Source organism: Vitis riparia, chromosome 7, assembly GCF_004353265.1.
Source record: "Vitis riparia cultivar Riparia Gloire de Montpellier isolate 1030 chromosome 7, EGFV_Vit.rip_1.0, whole genome shotgun sequence".
NCBI classification, from domain to species: Eukaryota; Viridiplantae; Streptophyta; class Magnoliopsida; order Vitales; family Vitaceae; genus Vitis; species Vitis riparia.
The window spans coordinates 12,123,377-12,141,156 of record NC_048437.1 but is presented as its reverse complement, the minus strand read 5'-3'; the positions used below and the strand labels follow the sequence as shown (position 1 = coordinate 12,141,156).

At 36.5% G+C, this 17,780-nt stretch overlaps 1 protein-coding gene across 1 annotated transcript; it reads right to left on the bottom strand.

Annotated features, from left to right (window-relative positions):
- Nucleotides 1–3,474: 3,474 nt before the first annotated feature.
- On the bottom strand, nucleotides 3,475–17,214 carry LOC117917980. Its single transcript, XM_034834482.1, has 8 exons — nucleotides 16,672–17,214; nucleotides 16,441–16,590; nucleotides 16,228–16,326; nucleotides 6,159–6,245; nucleotides 5,807–5,926; nucleotides 5,310–5,708; nucleotides 4,357–4,820; nucleotides 3,475–4,257 (listed from the first exon to the last, which is right to left on the bottom strand). Exons 1-8 carry the CDS (start codon nucleotides 17,180–17,182, stop codon nucleotides 3,652–3,654), a joined length of 2,436 nt encoding a protein of 811 aa, XP_034690373.1. The 5' UTR covers nucleotides 17,183–17,214; the 3' UTR covers nucleotides 3,475–3,651.
- Between the last annotated feature and the right edge of the window lie 566 nt (nucleotides 17,215–17,780).

Sequence of the window (17,780 nt, the reverse complement as noted above, 5' to 3'; positions counted from 1 at the left end):
TTACTTTTCTTTATTTAGCCTTTTGGCCCTCATAGGCTTAAATCCCTATGGGCTTAAATTTGGGTTGTAGGTAAAAGAAAAAAAATATTAATATTAATAATATACAAAAGAAAAAATATTATTAATATTAATAATATACAAACTCTAAAACATACTTACACTATAGAGAGGCAAAGGTTAGAGAGAAGTTGAGATTTCAAATCCAAGGTGAAGAGAAGAAACTATTTTTCTCTTTTCGGAGAAAATTTTAAGATAAGAGTTTTATTTCAAAATATATTTCTTCTCATTAAAATACAATTGTTATTTTGATTTCACAAAGAAAAAGAAAGAATTAATATGTTAGCATATAAATAAATAAATTGATGTTTAGGTGAATCTAGAATTTAGAAATCTTTAAAGAAAAAAAAAAGTATTAGTAGAGACTTAGGTCAAATACCATACTCTTTGATGATTTGTTATTGTGAAGAAATCCATAAAGCATTCCATATGGGGATTATAGGAATTCATAATTGGAGATTTTAAGATTATTGCAGGAAACTTTGAGAATAGTACAATGTGGTTATGAAAATTTCTATAATGCATTTTTGGGGTTGAAAAATAATAATATTTTTTTTTTCGTATAATACATATTTTTTAGCCTTGTAGATTGTAGAAGTGCTTTTGGTGTGATTTGAGTATAGAAAAATTAATCTTAATAAAAGATTAAATAAATGATTTAGATGGTTAGATGCCAAAAAAAAACATTAGACTAAAATTCCTTATCAAAGAAATTTGATTAATTATTTAGGAAAAACAAATTAAGTCAATCTAAGTAATGGAAATTGGTATATCTCCCTAAAATCCTAAAAGGGGTTAAAATCATTGTTTTAAAAATCGAACTGGACCGAATCGGCCGGTTCGATTGGTCAATTGGCTCAAAAAGTGGTTGAACCAAAATCGGACCGGTTGAACCGACGGTCCATCCGGCGTACAGGATGAACCGACTAGTTCCCTCTGAACGAAATGATTTTTTTTTTCAATGTCAAAATGATGTCGTTTTGATGCTTCTCCCATCTTCAACCTTCAACCCACTCCAACGGCGTCGGCTGGAAGCTCCCCCGTGGCCGGTAGCTCCCCTCCTCCATCGCAACCACCCCCTTGTGTAAACCCCCTATCCCCACCCCTATGTAAGCCCCACTCCAATGGCAATAGCTAGAGAATTTTTTTTTATATGTTTTATATTTAATGTGTTATTTTTTTATTATAATTTTGATTTATTTATAATTTGAAACTAATTTTTTGATTTTCAAATAAAATTTGAATTTTTAAATAATATATAAATTATTATTTTTATTTTTATAATTATTTTAAATTTTAATAATTTATAAATTACATATTTAATTATTTATGTCATCAGTGATTCAACCGTCGATCCGATCAATGAACCATGAATCGATAACTTTTTTAGTTCACTGACTGGTCTGGTTATGAAAACATTGGTTAAAATAAGGTATATGTAGGCATAGAGGTTATAGGGAATTGATATCTCAAAGTTTCCAAACTCAATTTGTATGAATATCTCAAAAAATATTTTGCCAAATTCTAGTAGATTCGACAAGAGCGTCAAGCATTTGAGCGGTGCCAACGCTTGAGGGATATTCCCTGCTTGAGCGGTCCTTACAGTTTTTAAATTTAAAGAAAATACTTTTTAATTCCATAAAAATATACTAATCCCTTTTATACCTTTGAGAAACTTAACTTGCCACAAATCAAACCTTTTAAACGTACCTATGACTTTTCGGTTTGATGAACAACAACCTTAGATCTTCAATGGAAAGTAAGTCACTATCTAAAAAAATTTCTGGGACAGAAAATAAAATGGAACAAAATTACCAACAAATAATGACTTATTGTCCTAACATCTTTAATTAATGAAATTTTTTTATGAAGTTAAAGGAGATCGATTCATAAAAACATGTGCAATTTAAAGAATATCATATAATTTGAAGATTTTCAAGATGATTAGTATTGGATAGTGAAGAGAGAAGAAGAGTGATATAATGCTCAATTTTATTTTCTTTTTATGGTTCTTTTAATTTCTCTTGTTTTCCTTTTGTTTTTAATATATGGTGCAAATAACTTATACTTATTCTTTAAAAATTGTTTCCTATATCATTTTGTTTTTTAAAACTAGAAACAAAGAACAACAATCAAATGGTTTTATAGATTTTTAAAAACAATTTTATTGTTTCAAAAATAGAATTTTTTAAATCACATGGTCAAACAAACTCTAAATGACTCATTACTTCAATATATTTTCATTTTTATTTTAGAGTATTATATACCAATATGCCAAGCTTAAAGTCAGAGTTGCTGAAATTAAATAATGTTTAAAAATAGAAATGAAATGTGTCCTATCTACTTAAAAGTGATGGTCTATTAATTTCATGTATGTGACAAGGACATTACTAAAAAGGATTAAATCCATCTTTTGTCCTTGATAAGTGTGGTTATACTTGCCGCCCAAGAGGAGTTGGCGTGTAATGTTTTGAGGAACAGCTGGGGAAGGAAGTCTGTATTTCGAAGTTCAAAAGTATTTGCTATCAAATAATAGTAGATATTTCTATCAGGCACGGTGCGCATCCTCACTTCAATGCCACATTTCCAACCTTCAATCATCTAGCTCAAAGAAAGGATATGGTAATGCCCTAGGAATCACACATACGTACCCATTTTTGGCACCTTCTTCAAAAGGTTCGGCCCACATAAGATCAAAGTGTTATGGAAACTGAGGCACAGAGGCAGGCATTCCACAGCATTCACTGGAGATGCTGCATGTTCAATTCATCTTTAGTGACAAAGAAGTGCTTTGTGCATAGAGTAATCAATAATATGGATAGCTACTATTAATATAAAGCAAGTTGTCACACTGAAGGTTGTAAATGAGATGAAATGATTGCTTTTCTTCATCTTTAATATTTATATATATATATATAAGAAATTATTCAATTTGGTATATGGGTTTTCTAGTTTGGGATTTAATGATGTTTTTCTTTCCATAAGATCAAAGTTATGTATGTCATGTCTATTTATTAATAATTTTTGTAAGTTTATTCAATTTAGAGTGAGTTTGACAATGATTTCAAAAAGTGTTTTTAACCTTTCTAATTCTTGAAAGATAAAAAATTTTAAGTGTTAAAATGTTATAAATGCTTTTTAAATCACCGCCAAATGAATTCTTAATTGACATTGCTTGTACTGGTGCTATTTTTTCTATATTTTATTTTATAAATAATCTTATTTCTAGATATATATATATATATTATATATATATATATATATATATATATATATATTATATATATATATATAATTGATCAAACATTATATTGTAATCAAAATGGTCTACTAAGTTTTATTAGATTTCTTGATTACCCTCTCCTGAGTCAAAAGAGCATGCCAAATTATTTATGCTGAAGCTTAGAATTATGGGCAACAAAGCAGAATAATGTCAATTTCATTTGTGAAGTTTCAATGAACAAAGCGAGACCACAGAAAAGAAACTGGAACCAAACTCCTGACCATCAAAAGGATGGCTATTCTAGGAATCAACGAAACAGGGGGATAAATCACCATATGAGATAAGGAATAGAAATTAAAAATCATGAAACCCTATGTATCATCCAAACAAGCTTGTGGCACCTTGCTAAAAGTAGCCCATATGAGATCAAGGTATAATGGTAGCTGGGCAACAGCAAAAAATGTTGCTGGCAGGCACGTCACAGCATATACTGGCAATGCAGCAATTCTGAATTCGTCTCTGAGCACAAAGAAGTGGCCTGCGCAGAAAGTGACCAAGATAGACAATATGGATATGAAAAGTGAAGTTAGTCCTAGCAAAAGCTTTCTCGGCAAATCTTGGGCAAAATCTTTTTCCTGACGCCTAGATGTGAGAATGGCAAGAAACATGACAGTGGAGGTGACTGAAAAGCAAAGAGCAATGAGTGATGAAATAGCAAAGATATGAAAGGCTGGCTGCTGCTCAAGAATGGGTTTTCCGCTCCCTTCCTTGGTGCCGCCTGGTACCGCTGTAGATGTGGCGAAGGCCACGGTTGCAATGAGCGTAGCCACCACCGAGCATGAAGTAGCGGTGCTAGTCAGCCATTCTCCACCCATTTTCACCAGATCTTGGTGTTCACGTGTGAAAATCTGCTTCGCAGACTCCTTTTTTTCGTTGTGGATAGGGAAGAAATTTGGGGGCATGGATTGCTTCACATACTGCCATAAATGCAGCAAAAAAAACAAAGTACTTAAAAAGTGAGCCAAGGTCTATTTTTAAGGTCTATATATAGAAGAAAAGAATTTGATTTCTCATACCTGGTACCACTTGACTTCCCATTGCATTTGCAATGCAGCACCAGGAATAGGCCAAGGATGATCGCCTCTAAACATTGCGGCAAGATGCAATGCGCTATTCCCATTATTATCCACTGCACCAAATACAGTGTCTTTCAGAATTTTTTTCTTCAGTAAGAGCTGAAACACATGGGGATGCCTATTCTCCACAGCCAATAGCACCAGATTCTTCTTCTCTGAGTCAATATCATGAATGGCCTTGGGGTGAAAGTTAAGGATGCTCTCCACCATTTCACTTATACCATTCTTTGCCGCCATTAATATGGGCGTCGGCAACCTTTCCACCTCTTCATTTTTCTTCTTGGTTTCCAAATCGAGCTCATGAAGCTTATCATCCAATTTTTTGGCAGCTTTACCTGCTACAAATATTGGATCAGCAGAGAGGCCGGCTTTACCAATTCTGAGCAGAAGAGCCCAACTGGGATCTGTTACAAGGTTGAAAATTGAAAAAGATCATTATAGGGCATTGGATTGTCTCTGAACTCAGTTAGCGCCTAGAGATCAACTATTGAAGATTTGGACTCATTTCTATGCGTCACTTTTGTATGTGATATATATATATATATATATATATATTCAGTCCTTGAATTACTGTCAGAGTGGAGGCCATGGATACTGGACAAAAAGCACCATATACCCCCTTTAGACCTTGTCCCTTAACCTACTTTTCTTTTCAAGATCACAAGACTACAGATATTATTCACTCCACCAAACTAAACCAAGCTCTGGTTGAAACCATAAATGACCCAAAATAAGATATGTTCTGAGCTCAGTGAATGTTTAGGAAACAACCCCTGTTATTTTCACTTTCAAATTGGCCGTTTTTCACTCTCTCTCTCTCTCTCTCTCTCTCTCTCTCTCTATATATATATATATATATATATATATATATATATATTAAAAGGAGAACTTACCTTCCTCCGACCTTTCCTGCTGTCCCCTGTTTGTCTTGGAAGTACCTTCTTCAGGCCTTTTGCGTGGCAAAATGGTAAGTGAAACTTGTATCTTCTCTATTCCTTCCTCATTTTGTGTGGAGAACTTACCTTCCTCCAACCTTTCCTGGTGTCCCCCGTTTGTCTCGGAAGTACCTTCTTCAGGTATTTGGGGTGGCAAAAGGGTATCTGAATCTTGTATCTTCTCTTTTTCTTCCTCCTTTTTTGTACCATAAGGCATTTGCCTTTCCTCGTACCTGGGATTCTTTCCAGTTGTATCATACTCATATCTTTTAGTCTTCTCAAGTAAAATGTTCATCACCTTAGCAGCCCAAATGTTACTCTCTTTCTTCTTGCGTATCTTGTCTCTATAATTTGGCCCTGTCAACCATGTATAAAACAAAAATATTAATCCTTCCACCTATATTGTTTCTAGTATTAATAAAATAGATGGCTTGGAAGGTAATGTCATTTCCTACCCAGCCCCAAAACTAGGATACTCAGCATTGCTTTGATTAGAAGCTTAATGAAATTGAAGCAAGTATCATAATTTGGTGGATATTGCCTCCCCAGCATCATTCCTTCTTCCTTCATGCCAACTATAAAAGGAGGTTGAGTAAGGATATTGCATTTCATCAAGCAGAAGAAATTGAAAATATTTCATGAATGAATTTTGTATAGAATACTATTTCATAATGCTTGAAAATGTTAATGAATTGTTCTTGACAATGCATATGCAGACCATATATTTGTTAAATTCAATCCATATTAATTGAGTTTATGACTAATTATCAATTTGATTGAAAAAAGTAAAACTTGGGAATCCTTCACCTCGGATGCTACATTGCCCTTCTTCAATGTGCTGTTGACGGTTCTCTGCCTTAGCTGTTGGCTGGTTCTTGGTACTGGTTCTGGATACTGAAAGGGCCAGAAAATATATGAGAACAAATGATATAAAGAGCTGACAATGGTAGACATGCCTTTTTTATATATGTAAAGTTCCTCTTGGGGAGTGGTGGGAAGATTTCAGATGCCATATTGAGGATTAATTGTTTTCCCTATTGACAACTTAAAAACTCACAAGGGGTTGGTGAAATTTTCTCCTGTTATCACACGCACTCACATATTGATTGGTCTTGGTTTGACATGGTTTCCACGTTACTGGTTCTCGGAAGAGTTAATATCTCCATTAGTTAAACCTTTCTTACTCTGCCTTTGGACTCATATTTTGTTCGTACACAATCAACGGAGGCCTCAGCGACTAAGTTCTGGATGGAAATTATCCTAACCACTGGACTACCAAGGCCAAGGCTTAGGCAAAGGCATAGACTCCGGCTCTGGACAGAAAGGCCCCTTTATCCAGTCTTTAACTAATCATTCGACAAAGGAGTGTCCTTCTACATGGCTATTGACAACTTAAAAACTCACAAGGGTTGGTGCAATTTTCTCCCATTCTCACACACTCACTGACACGGGAGTGTCTTTCTACATGGACCAAGAATCAGAGTCAAAGGGGCTTCAAATTTTCACAGTAATTTCCTAAGCTTCAGCAAAATTAGAACCAGATTTTGAGAAATCTTTTGGAGCAAAGCTGGTGTTCATCTATCTAATTTTTGGTAAAATGGTTCAGCTTCATTCAAGTCACTTGGGAATTCCTAGTTGTACCTCCTTTTCTTACTTTCCTGAAATTCCTAGGTTAAATTTCAGTCCTACCATAAGTTCTTTAAGATGTCATTTATTTTTCAACTAGAAAACTTCTTGGCATTCACTTAGTTTGGTGTTGAGAATGTAAGTAAGGTGCTTTGAAAGCCTCTGCTTGGAGGGTTGTTCCAAGTCTATGCTATATAAGTCTTTTAATTTACATGGAATGAAGTTTTTTCTGCTTGAAAAAGAAATCTTCTGTTTAGCAGAGAGTACTTTTCTCTGAGAACTTTGTATCTCTTTGGTTGATTCCATTAGGTGGTGAATTCCAAGTTTTCAGTGGACTCAAAGGGTAGTGATTTTTGTATCCCTAAGGAGTTCATTGTAATTTTATCCTCTATTTTCTCCATTATTCTAGTATCAATTTGGTATCAAAGCCTAGGTCGTGAGTTCTCATGGCTGGTCATCATTGTCGCACACAAATGTTGAAGAAGAAGGTCCTACTCATGAAAGAGACGCTTGTGACATTGAGATGGAAGAATTAAGGATGCAAGTACAACAGTTGCAACAATGTTTAGAACATTACAAGGCTCTTAGCTGCACTGAATCACATCATAATATAGAACATGAGGCTCCTAACAATGAAGATAAAGACATTAACCCCTTTCATAGAGATCTAAACCAACACTCAAGAGAAGTCTCTCCTCCTCCCCATGTACGAAGGAATTGCAATGTTCTAAGAGATCATGATGTTGAAGTTGATATCCTAGAATTTGTGCGCAAAATGCAGCCAGACGATTTTGTTGATTAGCTTCATGTTATTGAATGGGTATTTGACTACAAAGAAGCTCCAAATATGCCTCTTTGTGGTGGGAAAATCTTGAAAATCAAAGGGCTCGTGAAGGAAAGGGAAGATTATGACTTGGGTGAAAAAGAAAAGAGAACTTAAGAGAATATTTTCTAGACAATTATGAGCAAGAGGTTTTCCTTAAGCTTATAACTTCAAACAAAAGGAGCCATCTGTAGAATAATATACAACAGAGTTTGATCATCTCATAATGAAATGTGATCTTGTTGAACCTAAAGAACAAACCATAGCTCATTTTCTTGGGGGTTTGAAGCCTAAAATTGATAATGTTATCCAATTAGATCCTTATTGGACATATGGAGGCATGTGCAAGCTTACTCTTAAAGTAGAAAAGCAACGTAAGGGATTAAGGGGCAATGGGTTTTAGCTTATACCTTGAGATGGATCTTGTGGTCAAGGACATATCTCCAATACAAAGGCAATGTAACTGTGAAACCCACATCTGAAATAACTCCAAAGGATGAAGGTGGAGCTAGTTATAATTAGCAGCAAAACTCATCAAAAACGTTTCAAGTCTCATGTACGTATATGGACATATTGCTTTAAAATGTCCTAATTGTAGAATTGTCACCTTGGTGGAAGAACACAATGATGAGGGGGCCATAAAAAATTCCCAAAATTCAATCAAGGTGGGTTGAGAGAGAGAGGCTAGAGAGAGATAGTTCATACGAGGGTCTTATCGTAGATAAAGATAGCTTGGTTCAACTAAGATGAAGGCAAGGGTGAGCTCCTGTCTTTGGTAGTGGATAGCCTGGTGTGTAGGTAAGGAAAGGTTGAAACCTTAATTTACTGCTCACGGTAACCCCACCATAGCATAAAGAGACTACTTACCTCCGAGAGAAAGGTGGGCCGATGAAGGGTCAATTAGACTTTGTTCGTTGCAACTAGTACTGATTGAAAGTTAGGTTATGCCTCTTACTTGTGTTCAGGGAAATAGCACTTAAAGGGAATTCCAAATGGACGATGATCCAAATCATCTGCCTCATCCAACGGAGCAGGGGGTACTCAACCCATATAATCCCAGGCTGCTTTCCCCCTCCAGTTCTCACTTTAACACCATCCTATCCCAAAAAATTTTTATTGAAAAAAATAAAGGAAAAAAAATGTGGAGAGCATCGTACTTGACTATGAACTCAAAATTAGAAATTTTATACTTGAACTCTCCAAAAAAAAAAAAGCAAAAAATGAAGGTAAGCTCATCATTGATCCTGCTTTGCCTTCGGACTTTGCCATTGAGTGAAGAAGAAGAAGTTACTTATGTTGATGAAAGGGAATCTCTTATCATGCAAAGAAATCTAACTAATGGCCATGAAGATGAAGAAGACTAGCTGCAAAAGAGTAATTTTATACTAGATGCACCTCTCATGACAAGGTGTGTAATGTTATTATTGATGGTGGCAGAAGCTTTCAAAATGTGGTGTATACTTGAATGATGGAGAGGTTATGTATTAAAACATAGCCAGATCTACATCCTCACAAACTTTCATAGCTTCAAAGGGAGAATGGGGTAAAGGTAAGAAAACACTGCTTTTGTGCCATTTTCTATTGAAAATAATTATAAAGATGACGCATGTTGTGACGTTGTTCCTATGGATGCTTGCCATTTGCTTTTAGGGAGACCATGGTAATATGGTAGAAGAACTTTGCATGATGGGTATAAGAACATATACTCCTTTGTCAAAGATGGAGACCTGCTAAATTAGAAGCCACCCTAAACCTTCTAAAAAAGGGAAGGAAAGTAACTTGCTAACTTAATCTGAATGTAAAAAGAAGTTGAAAATGGGAAATAAAACTTGTGTTCTTGTGGTCCTAGAAGAAATGAAGAAAACAATGAGCTACGTAACAGAGTGAAGTGTTTTCTTCAAGAATTTCTTGATGTGATTCAAGGGGATATTCAAATTGGCCTTCCACCAATGAGGGATATTCAACATCACATTATTCTTATACCTATGGTTATTTTACCAAACAAAGTAGCATAACAAAATGAGCCCTAAGAAGCATGAAGAATTACAAAGACAAGTAGATGAACTTATTACTGATGTCTTGATAAGAGGAAGTAAGAGTCCTTGTATTGTGCTTGCCCTTCTTGTACGTAAAATGGAAGGAACATGGTGAATGTGTGTTTATTCATTTGGTGTGGGTTCATCTTTGAAAAGAATGCTTTCCACCTAGGAAATATGCTAAGCTCAAACCTATGGCTAATGGGTCATTCATATCACTCCAATGGATTGGTGAAAATGCATACAAAATTGAGCTTCTTGATAATTATGAGGTTTCTGCTCTTTCCCCTTATCATGGTAAAATAGCAATTTAGACTCGAGGATGAATCTTTTTCCACCCAAAGGAGCTTAACATAGGAGTATCCATGAATCAGAGTCAAGGGGGCTTTGTATTCTCACATTAAGTTTCAGCCAAATTAGAACTGAATTTTGGGAAACCTTTTTGTAGCAAAGTTGGTGTTGATCTGGAAGATTATTGGTAAAATGGTTCTACTTCATTCGAACTCACGTGGGAATTCCGTCTTCATTTTCAAGATGACAGATTTTTATTTTTATTTTCCCTTTCTAGCATGCAACCAGGGAACATTGGGTTGGTATAGGACAGTAGAAGTTTTTGTAGTTTAATATTCCATGTACTTTTGTGGTAAGTGCATATCCCTTAGGACCTCAGTTGACTAAAGGAGTCTTGACAAAGGTTTGTTTGGATAATATGATCCCAACAACATTTGAAATGAGCAACTGTACATGATCAAACTTGAAAAGAAGAAGAATTGGCTGAATTGAATTTCATTGATGCCAATTGATGTATTTATACAACAAGTAAACTTTGGTTACACGTTAGTCTCTCCTATAATTAAGCTATCACCAATCAATCTAACTATAATCTAGGAATACAAAGGGAAATACAAAAGGGAAACTGTTATATACAGAATATATCTTCTTTATATAGAAGATTTGCTAGATTAATTTCTTAACACTCCCCCTCAAGTTGGAAAGTGAATATCATGTACTCCCAACTTGCGAATCATAGGAGTAAAGACTTCTTTTCCCAAAGCTTTAGTCAATACATCCACCAATTGATGTGTAGAGTTCACGAACCTTGTAGCAATGAATCTATCTTGAATCTTATCTCGGATTTAATGACAATCCATTTCAATGTGTCTGGTCGACTCATGAAAGACTGGGTTTGCTACAATATGCAATACAACTTTGTTGTCATAGTACAACAATGTAGGTTCTCGATGCAATACTCCCAAATCTCTGAGAAGGTATCTCAGCCAAATTAACTCACAACAAGCACCTGTCATAGCACGATATTCTGCTTCAACTGAAGAAAGTGACACTGTTTTCTAACATTTAGATCTCCATGAGACTAATGAGGGGCCAAAGAAGACACAGTAACCTATGGTTGACCTTCTAGTGATTGGACATCCTGCCCAATCTGAATCACAGTAGGCTCGCAACCTGAAATCACTATTTGAGGAGAAAAACAATCCTTGCCCAGGTACATTCTTAAGATAGCGCGCAACACGAAGTGCTACCTCCATATGAAGCTTACGAGACTAATGCATAAACCTGCTTAATACATGCATAGAATATGTAATATCCGGCCTTGAGACAGTAAGATATACCAATCTACCAACCAACCTCCTATAATGATTTGAATCCTTGAGTAAATCACTTTTATCAAACAATTTCAAACCTCGCTCCATAAGAGTATCAATAGGTGTTGCACCTAATAATCCCTCGTCCTTAATGATTTCTAAAGCATACTTACGTTGGGAAATAAAAATCACATTCTTAGAAGAAGATACTTTAGTGCTAAGGAAATACTTCAAATCACCATGATCCTTAAGACGAAATTGACTATGCAGGAATTTCTTAATAGCAGCAATACTCACAAAATCATTTCCAGTTATCAAAATATCATCAACATATATCAAGAGGGCAGTGAAGGACTTGCCTTGTATTCTGGTGAATAAAGAGTAATCAGCTCGAGATTGAACATACCCTGTAGCTCGAATAGCTTCTGAGAATTTTGAGAACCACTGTTGAGATGCTTGCTTCAAGCTATACAGTGACTTATGTTTGACACACCAAGTTTTCCTCCCCCTATCTCCGAAGCCCTGATGGCAGTGACATGTAAATCTCTTCATGAAGATCGCCATGAAGGAAGACGTTATTAACATCTAATTGGTGAAGTTTCACCTTCGAGCAGCAGCCAAGGCAAGGAGACAACAAACTGTGATGATTTTGGCAGTGGGAAAGAAGGTATCCTAATAATTGGCACCTCCAATTGTGTAAATCCCTTGGTAATTAATCGTGCTTTGTATCTCTCAATTGATCCATCGGAACGGTGTTTAATCTTATAAACCCATTGACAACCTATCGGTGTCTTTCCTACTGGAAGAGATGTGAGAGTCCAAGTACCATTGGTCTGGAGAGCCTACAATTTGAACCACATCGCCTCCTGCCATTCAAGATGGACGGCAACTTCGGAATAATTTCTTGGTTTTGTGACTTGACTGATCTGGGCAATAAAAGAGCAATGTTCAGGCTTGTAACAGTGATATGAAACATAATTGGCCAAAGGATAACGTGTACCTTTAGTCGGACCTGGAAGCAAGGAAAGAGATTGGTCAGAGCAAACATGTGTGATGTGAAAGCATACATAATCCTGTAGTTTCGCCGATGGATTATGGGAGTTGTTAGAGCGATGAAGTGTCTTGGTTGGGGTTGGTTGTGGCGGGCTAGGAAGAGCTACGGATGGGTCGGAGGGATTGGATGAAGATAGAAGCAAGGATGGTGATGAAGGAATGGATGATGTAGTTGGTAAGAGTGTCTCGACAGATGGGGAAGGAAAAGGAGGCGTTGGGATTTCCAGCAGAGGTGAAGGAGCATTCTTAGGGCAGCGAGTGTATGTTTTGAGGAAAGCTAGAGTTGGATTCATAGTGGGCTGCTCATCATGGAGAGAGTGGAGATTAGAAATTGTGGGTAAAGATATGACTGCAACGGAATTGAGTGTGTCTGAATTGGGTGCGACAGAAGAAGAGAGAGCAGAGTCTGTGGTGGGAGGAGAGATAAGGCAAGAAGGATTAGTGACATGAAAGGGAGTTGGGTCATTAATTGGAGTAGGAATTGGGCCTGAAGAGTAGCCAAAATTAGAAGTAGGAAGGACAGATTAGAAGGAAGCATAAGGAAAGTGATTTTTGTGAAAACGTACATCCCTACTAGTGAATATTTTTCTGGTGAAGAGATTGAACAATTTGTATGTTTTTTGTCCAACGGGATAACCAATACATAGGCGATGGCATGGTGATCAAATTTGTGAGAGACATGGACATTGGTAGCATAAGCTAGACAACCAAACATACGGAGGTGAGAGTAAGTAGGTGGTTTCAAGTAAAGGTGTTCGAATGGTGTTTTGAAGGAGAGAATGGGTGAAGGTAAGCAGTTGATGATATGGACGACGGTGAGTGCACATTCTCCCCAAAATTGAGTAGGAAGTTGAGCTTGAAATTTCAAGGCTCATGCAACTTGTAAAATGTGGCGGTGTTTGCGTTCCACTACCCCATTTTGTTGGGGCGTGTAAACACAAGAGTGCTGGAAAAGAACACCATTATCTTTGAAAAAGAATTGGAGAGAAAGGAATTCTTCACCATTGTCACTTCGAAAAATTTTGATATGAGATGCAAATTGAGTGGAAACATAACTAAAGAAACGTTTTATAAGAGGTTGTGCTTCATTTTTGTGTTTCATTAGAAAAATCGAAGTAAAGCGCATGTAATCATCAACAATAGTAAGGAAATAATGTGCACCAGAAAGTGAAAAATGTTTATAATGACCCCAAATGTTGCAATGAATAAGATCAAATGGTTTTTCGGATGAAATTTCACTAGTACCAAAAGGTAAACGCTATTGCTTTGCCAAATGACAAATAGGGTAATCATTATTAGACTAAATTGAAAATTTTTTAAAGTTCTTAGCAATGAAACTCAGATGAGAATGGGAAACATGCCCTAAATGGCTATGCCAGAGATCAGTAGATGAAGTGGTGAGGTTTCAAGTTGGTTGACAGTTTGGTGATGAATGAGAATAGGTCTCAGTTTTCTTTGTCGTTAACGCCACTAGGTGATACAATCCATCACACTGCTTACCCAAACCAATCATCCTCCTTGTAACCAGATCCTACAAAACACACCAATGAGGGGAAAATGTTACTAAACAATTCAGGCCTCTTGTTAGACGACTAACTGACCTTAAATCGACTTTGAATGTAGGTACACATAATACATCATGCAGATAATAAATAGAGTTTAGCGGCAAGGACCCCTTGGTGACAATGTTAGCCTTTTCCCCACTAAGTAACAATACTGGAGGCAATGAAATATTTTTATCTTTACATAAGAACAACTTTGGAGATGAAGAGATATGGTATGTTGCGCCGCTATCGATGATCCAATGGTGTGAAGAAATTTTAAACAAACCTAGTTTTGCTACAACTGCATTTGCCTGAGAACTTGTACCTTCATCTTTGTCATTCAGAAGGGACAGGAGTTGTTAAAGTTGTGCTTCTGAGATTCCAGTCAACACCGACTTCCCATCATCTTTGTTTACACCATCAAAAACTTGATTAGCCATAAAAGTATTCTTGTGGAAACTAAAATTGGAACCTGTTCTTGCCTTTGGGTGTCCTAGAGGATATCCATGCAACTGATAACACTTCTTGACAAAGTGTCCCATTTTCCCACAATAAGTGCACTAAGGTCGCCCTCTAGAAGATCCTGAACGACGTTTGTCTTGATTAAACTGTCGTGAATCTTGTGAACCACTGTAGAAGCGGTCTGAACGATTTGACCTTGCATTCTCAACAGAGTTGTTCTTCATTTAATTGCTCCTTACGGCCAGGGCAGTGTTGGAGTTAGACTCTGTAGTTGTGTGTGTTGCACTAAGAAGCCTCTGTTTTTCTTCTTGGCACACAGAGGAATATGTTTGACGGGCAGAGGGAAGAGGATTCATGAGAAGTATCTACCCATGAATTGCAATGTAGGATTCATTCAACCCCATTAGAAATTGCATTAATCTTTGTTGATCCTGTTGTGCTCCGCTTGACGCATCATTGTACGAGGCCAGTTCATCCCACAAGCTCTTGAGTTTTGTGTAGTAAACCAAGATAGAAAGCTACTCTTGTCGATGGTAGGCAATTTCTCACTGGATCTCAAATATGTGAGGTGCATTGCTTTGAGAGAATCGCTCACGAAGATCTTCCCAAACCTCATGAGCAGTTACATAATCGATTATAGAGTCTAAAATTTCAAGATTGAGAGTGTTGACGATCCAGGAATGCACCATATTATTGCAACATGACCAAGTTGCATAGTCATCAAGATGAGTTTCTTCTGAAGGCGGCTTGATGGTGCCATTGACAAAACCCAATTTGTTCTTAGCATTTAAAGCCAAGGTCATGGCTTTGCGCCAAGCTGAGTACATCCATTCAAGGGTTTGGAAATCAAAACCAAGCCTGGATGATTTGAGTGATGAGTGAAATAAGGATTTGAGAGATCAAACTTTGATGCATCTAATGGAGGGACAGGGAAATCGACTTGTTTTTCTATCTTTGATGAGTCTAGTTTTGATGTTCTAGAAGAGGTAGGATTCCTTTCATCAACCATGGTGGCCAAAGGATGAGAGATTGTTGCACGAGAAAGTAGAGTGCAGCTACAATAGAGTCAGGATTTTAGTCCCTGCTCTGATACCATGAAAAGAAGAAGAATTGGCTGAATTGAATTTCATTGATGTCAATTGATGTATTTATACAACAAGTAAACTTTGGTTACACGTTAGTCTCTCCTATAATTAAGCTATCACCAATCAATCTAACTACAATCTAGGAATACAAAGGGGAATACAAAGGGGAAACTGTTATATACAGAATATATCTTATTTATATAGAAGATTTGCTAGATTAATTTCCTAACAAAACTGACCTTGTTGCACCCAAAACAAATACGGAAATCTGATGCTATTTGTTTGAATAATATCAGTAACTAGAAATGTTGAATGCTATAACTGCAAGAATGGCTAAACACGAGAATAATTGTAAAAGGCTTGTGAGTAGTTACATGTAGGTATGAATCTGCATTTCTTCGTCTACTTATCCTGAAGACTAATCAACTACCAAATATACATTTGTCACATCTGTTCTTTTAGAAGCATGCATGAACCTGGCTTATAATGAAATACAGCCGCATGTCACAATTAATATTAACATTTCCATATGCTTGGAAAGTAAGTTATTTGATGCTAATAAAATTTTTATAGATTCATGATATTGCATTCCACAAGTGATTCACACATGTTTAGACAAATGTCAGTATAAAGAAAACAATACCTTCTGGTGTTTCTCTCTTGTACTTGTCATGTGTTTGGTTCTGGGAGTTCTTATCATCTCCAGAAATCAGTGGGTGGTAGAAGTCTGGGACAAATATACCTTGTAGAATGATACAGGAGTTCAACATCCAAATATAAATTAAATTAAGGGTGCGTATGCAGTACGTATAGGTCATATTGATGGCCGTCCAAGCTGTTGTTTGAGAAAACTTACATGGATAAATGATTTTTTCAATCAGGCTGAGTTTAGTTCCACTTCTGAATGCAGTAGGCTTATCTGCTAATAGATGGAGAGGGCTGAATCCTTTCTCGTCGAACAGGTTAACAAGATCTTCATACAGTTGAATTATTACAAATGCCAATTCTGTCGATCACAAGAATACAAGTGCTATTAAAATGGACACATGTTTGGAAAAGACTATGATGAGTGGATGCAAATGCTTACTGAAGTGTCCTCCAGTGATGGCACAGTGAAGAACTGTTTCACTTTTTTTGTTCCGATAAGGGAGATAATTCTCTCTTTCAATGCGAGCGACTGTAGATGCTTCTAGCAGGCAAAAGAAAACTTTGATCTTACCATGGCGAGCAGCCAAGAAGAGAGGAGTTTCTAGTTCTTTGTTGCGAACACCTAACGCTTCTGGATAGCGACCAGCAATGGTTCTGCACATTGAAACATTTCCAATTGAAGCTGCCAAATGGAGAGGGGTATTCCCTTTCGCATTTTGTATACGTAGAACATCCGCACTGATACCAATTACAGTCTCCAGTAGTTTTTCAACAACATCTTCTTTGCAATCAGAGATGGCTATATGCAGTGCGGTTTCTCCACTTGTAGTGATCTTTTCTTTGCTGGCCCAGGGCACGTCCTGGTATATTTTCACCACCTTATCCCATTTGCCTTCCATGGCATTATTGAATAAATCTATCCTCACTGCCTCGTCAGCTTCAATTTCCATGCCTCTTTTTATCTTGCAACAACTACAAAGAAGACAACGGTCTACAGAAAGAGCTGGTCAATTAACTGCAACTCTATGAGAATGCTGCAGGTACGCTTCCTCTAAATAAATTGAAGGCAGCTAGATACCTTGGTCCACATCTCATAAATGACGCTCCTTGCTTTTTGAAGAGTGAACCATGCAGGTAAAATCGACTAATCAAATCATATTGGTTTCTAAGAACGTAATCTTTAAGATGCCTAGCTCTTGGGTTTTGTCCCCACCTTCCTTAAAGCATTTGTCCCAAATAGACTTCAGAATTTCACTTTTCATGTTACTTAATTGCTTTGTCTTGCTCTTGTGTAAAGTGAATAAATAAAAGAGCAAAACTAAGAAGTTTTTGAAAAATAAAAAAATAAAAATAGAAGTGAAAGTTTTCCATTTATTTTCATATTTATAGTTTAAAATGCAAGTGAAGTGGGAGCATAACACTCAACCATGAAGAAACAAAATGACAGGAGCCTCTTTTCACTGATTTCTACTCCCATATGTTTAATTTTCAAGCTAAAAAAATAAAAATAAAAATAAAAAATAAAAACCCAAAATAAAAAATCAAAAA

Bases quoted from the DNA above. Each gene is read 5' to 3' on its own strand.
- LOC117917980 (XM_034834482.1), bottom strand. From the start codon at position 17,182: ATGGAAATTGAAGCTGACGAGGCAGTGAGGATAGATTTATTCAATAAT. The intron at 16,327-16,440 runs GTAAGTTTTCTC...TCATTCTACAAG, and splicing joins TGAAAAAATCATTTATCCAT to GTATATTTGTCCCAGACTTC. The intron at 4,821-5,309 runs GTAAGTTCTCCT...ACCTTGTAACAG, and splicing joins GCAGGAAAGGTCGGAGGAAG to ATCCCAGTTGGGCTCTTCTG.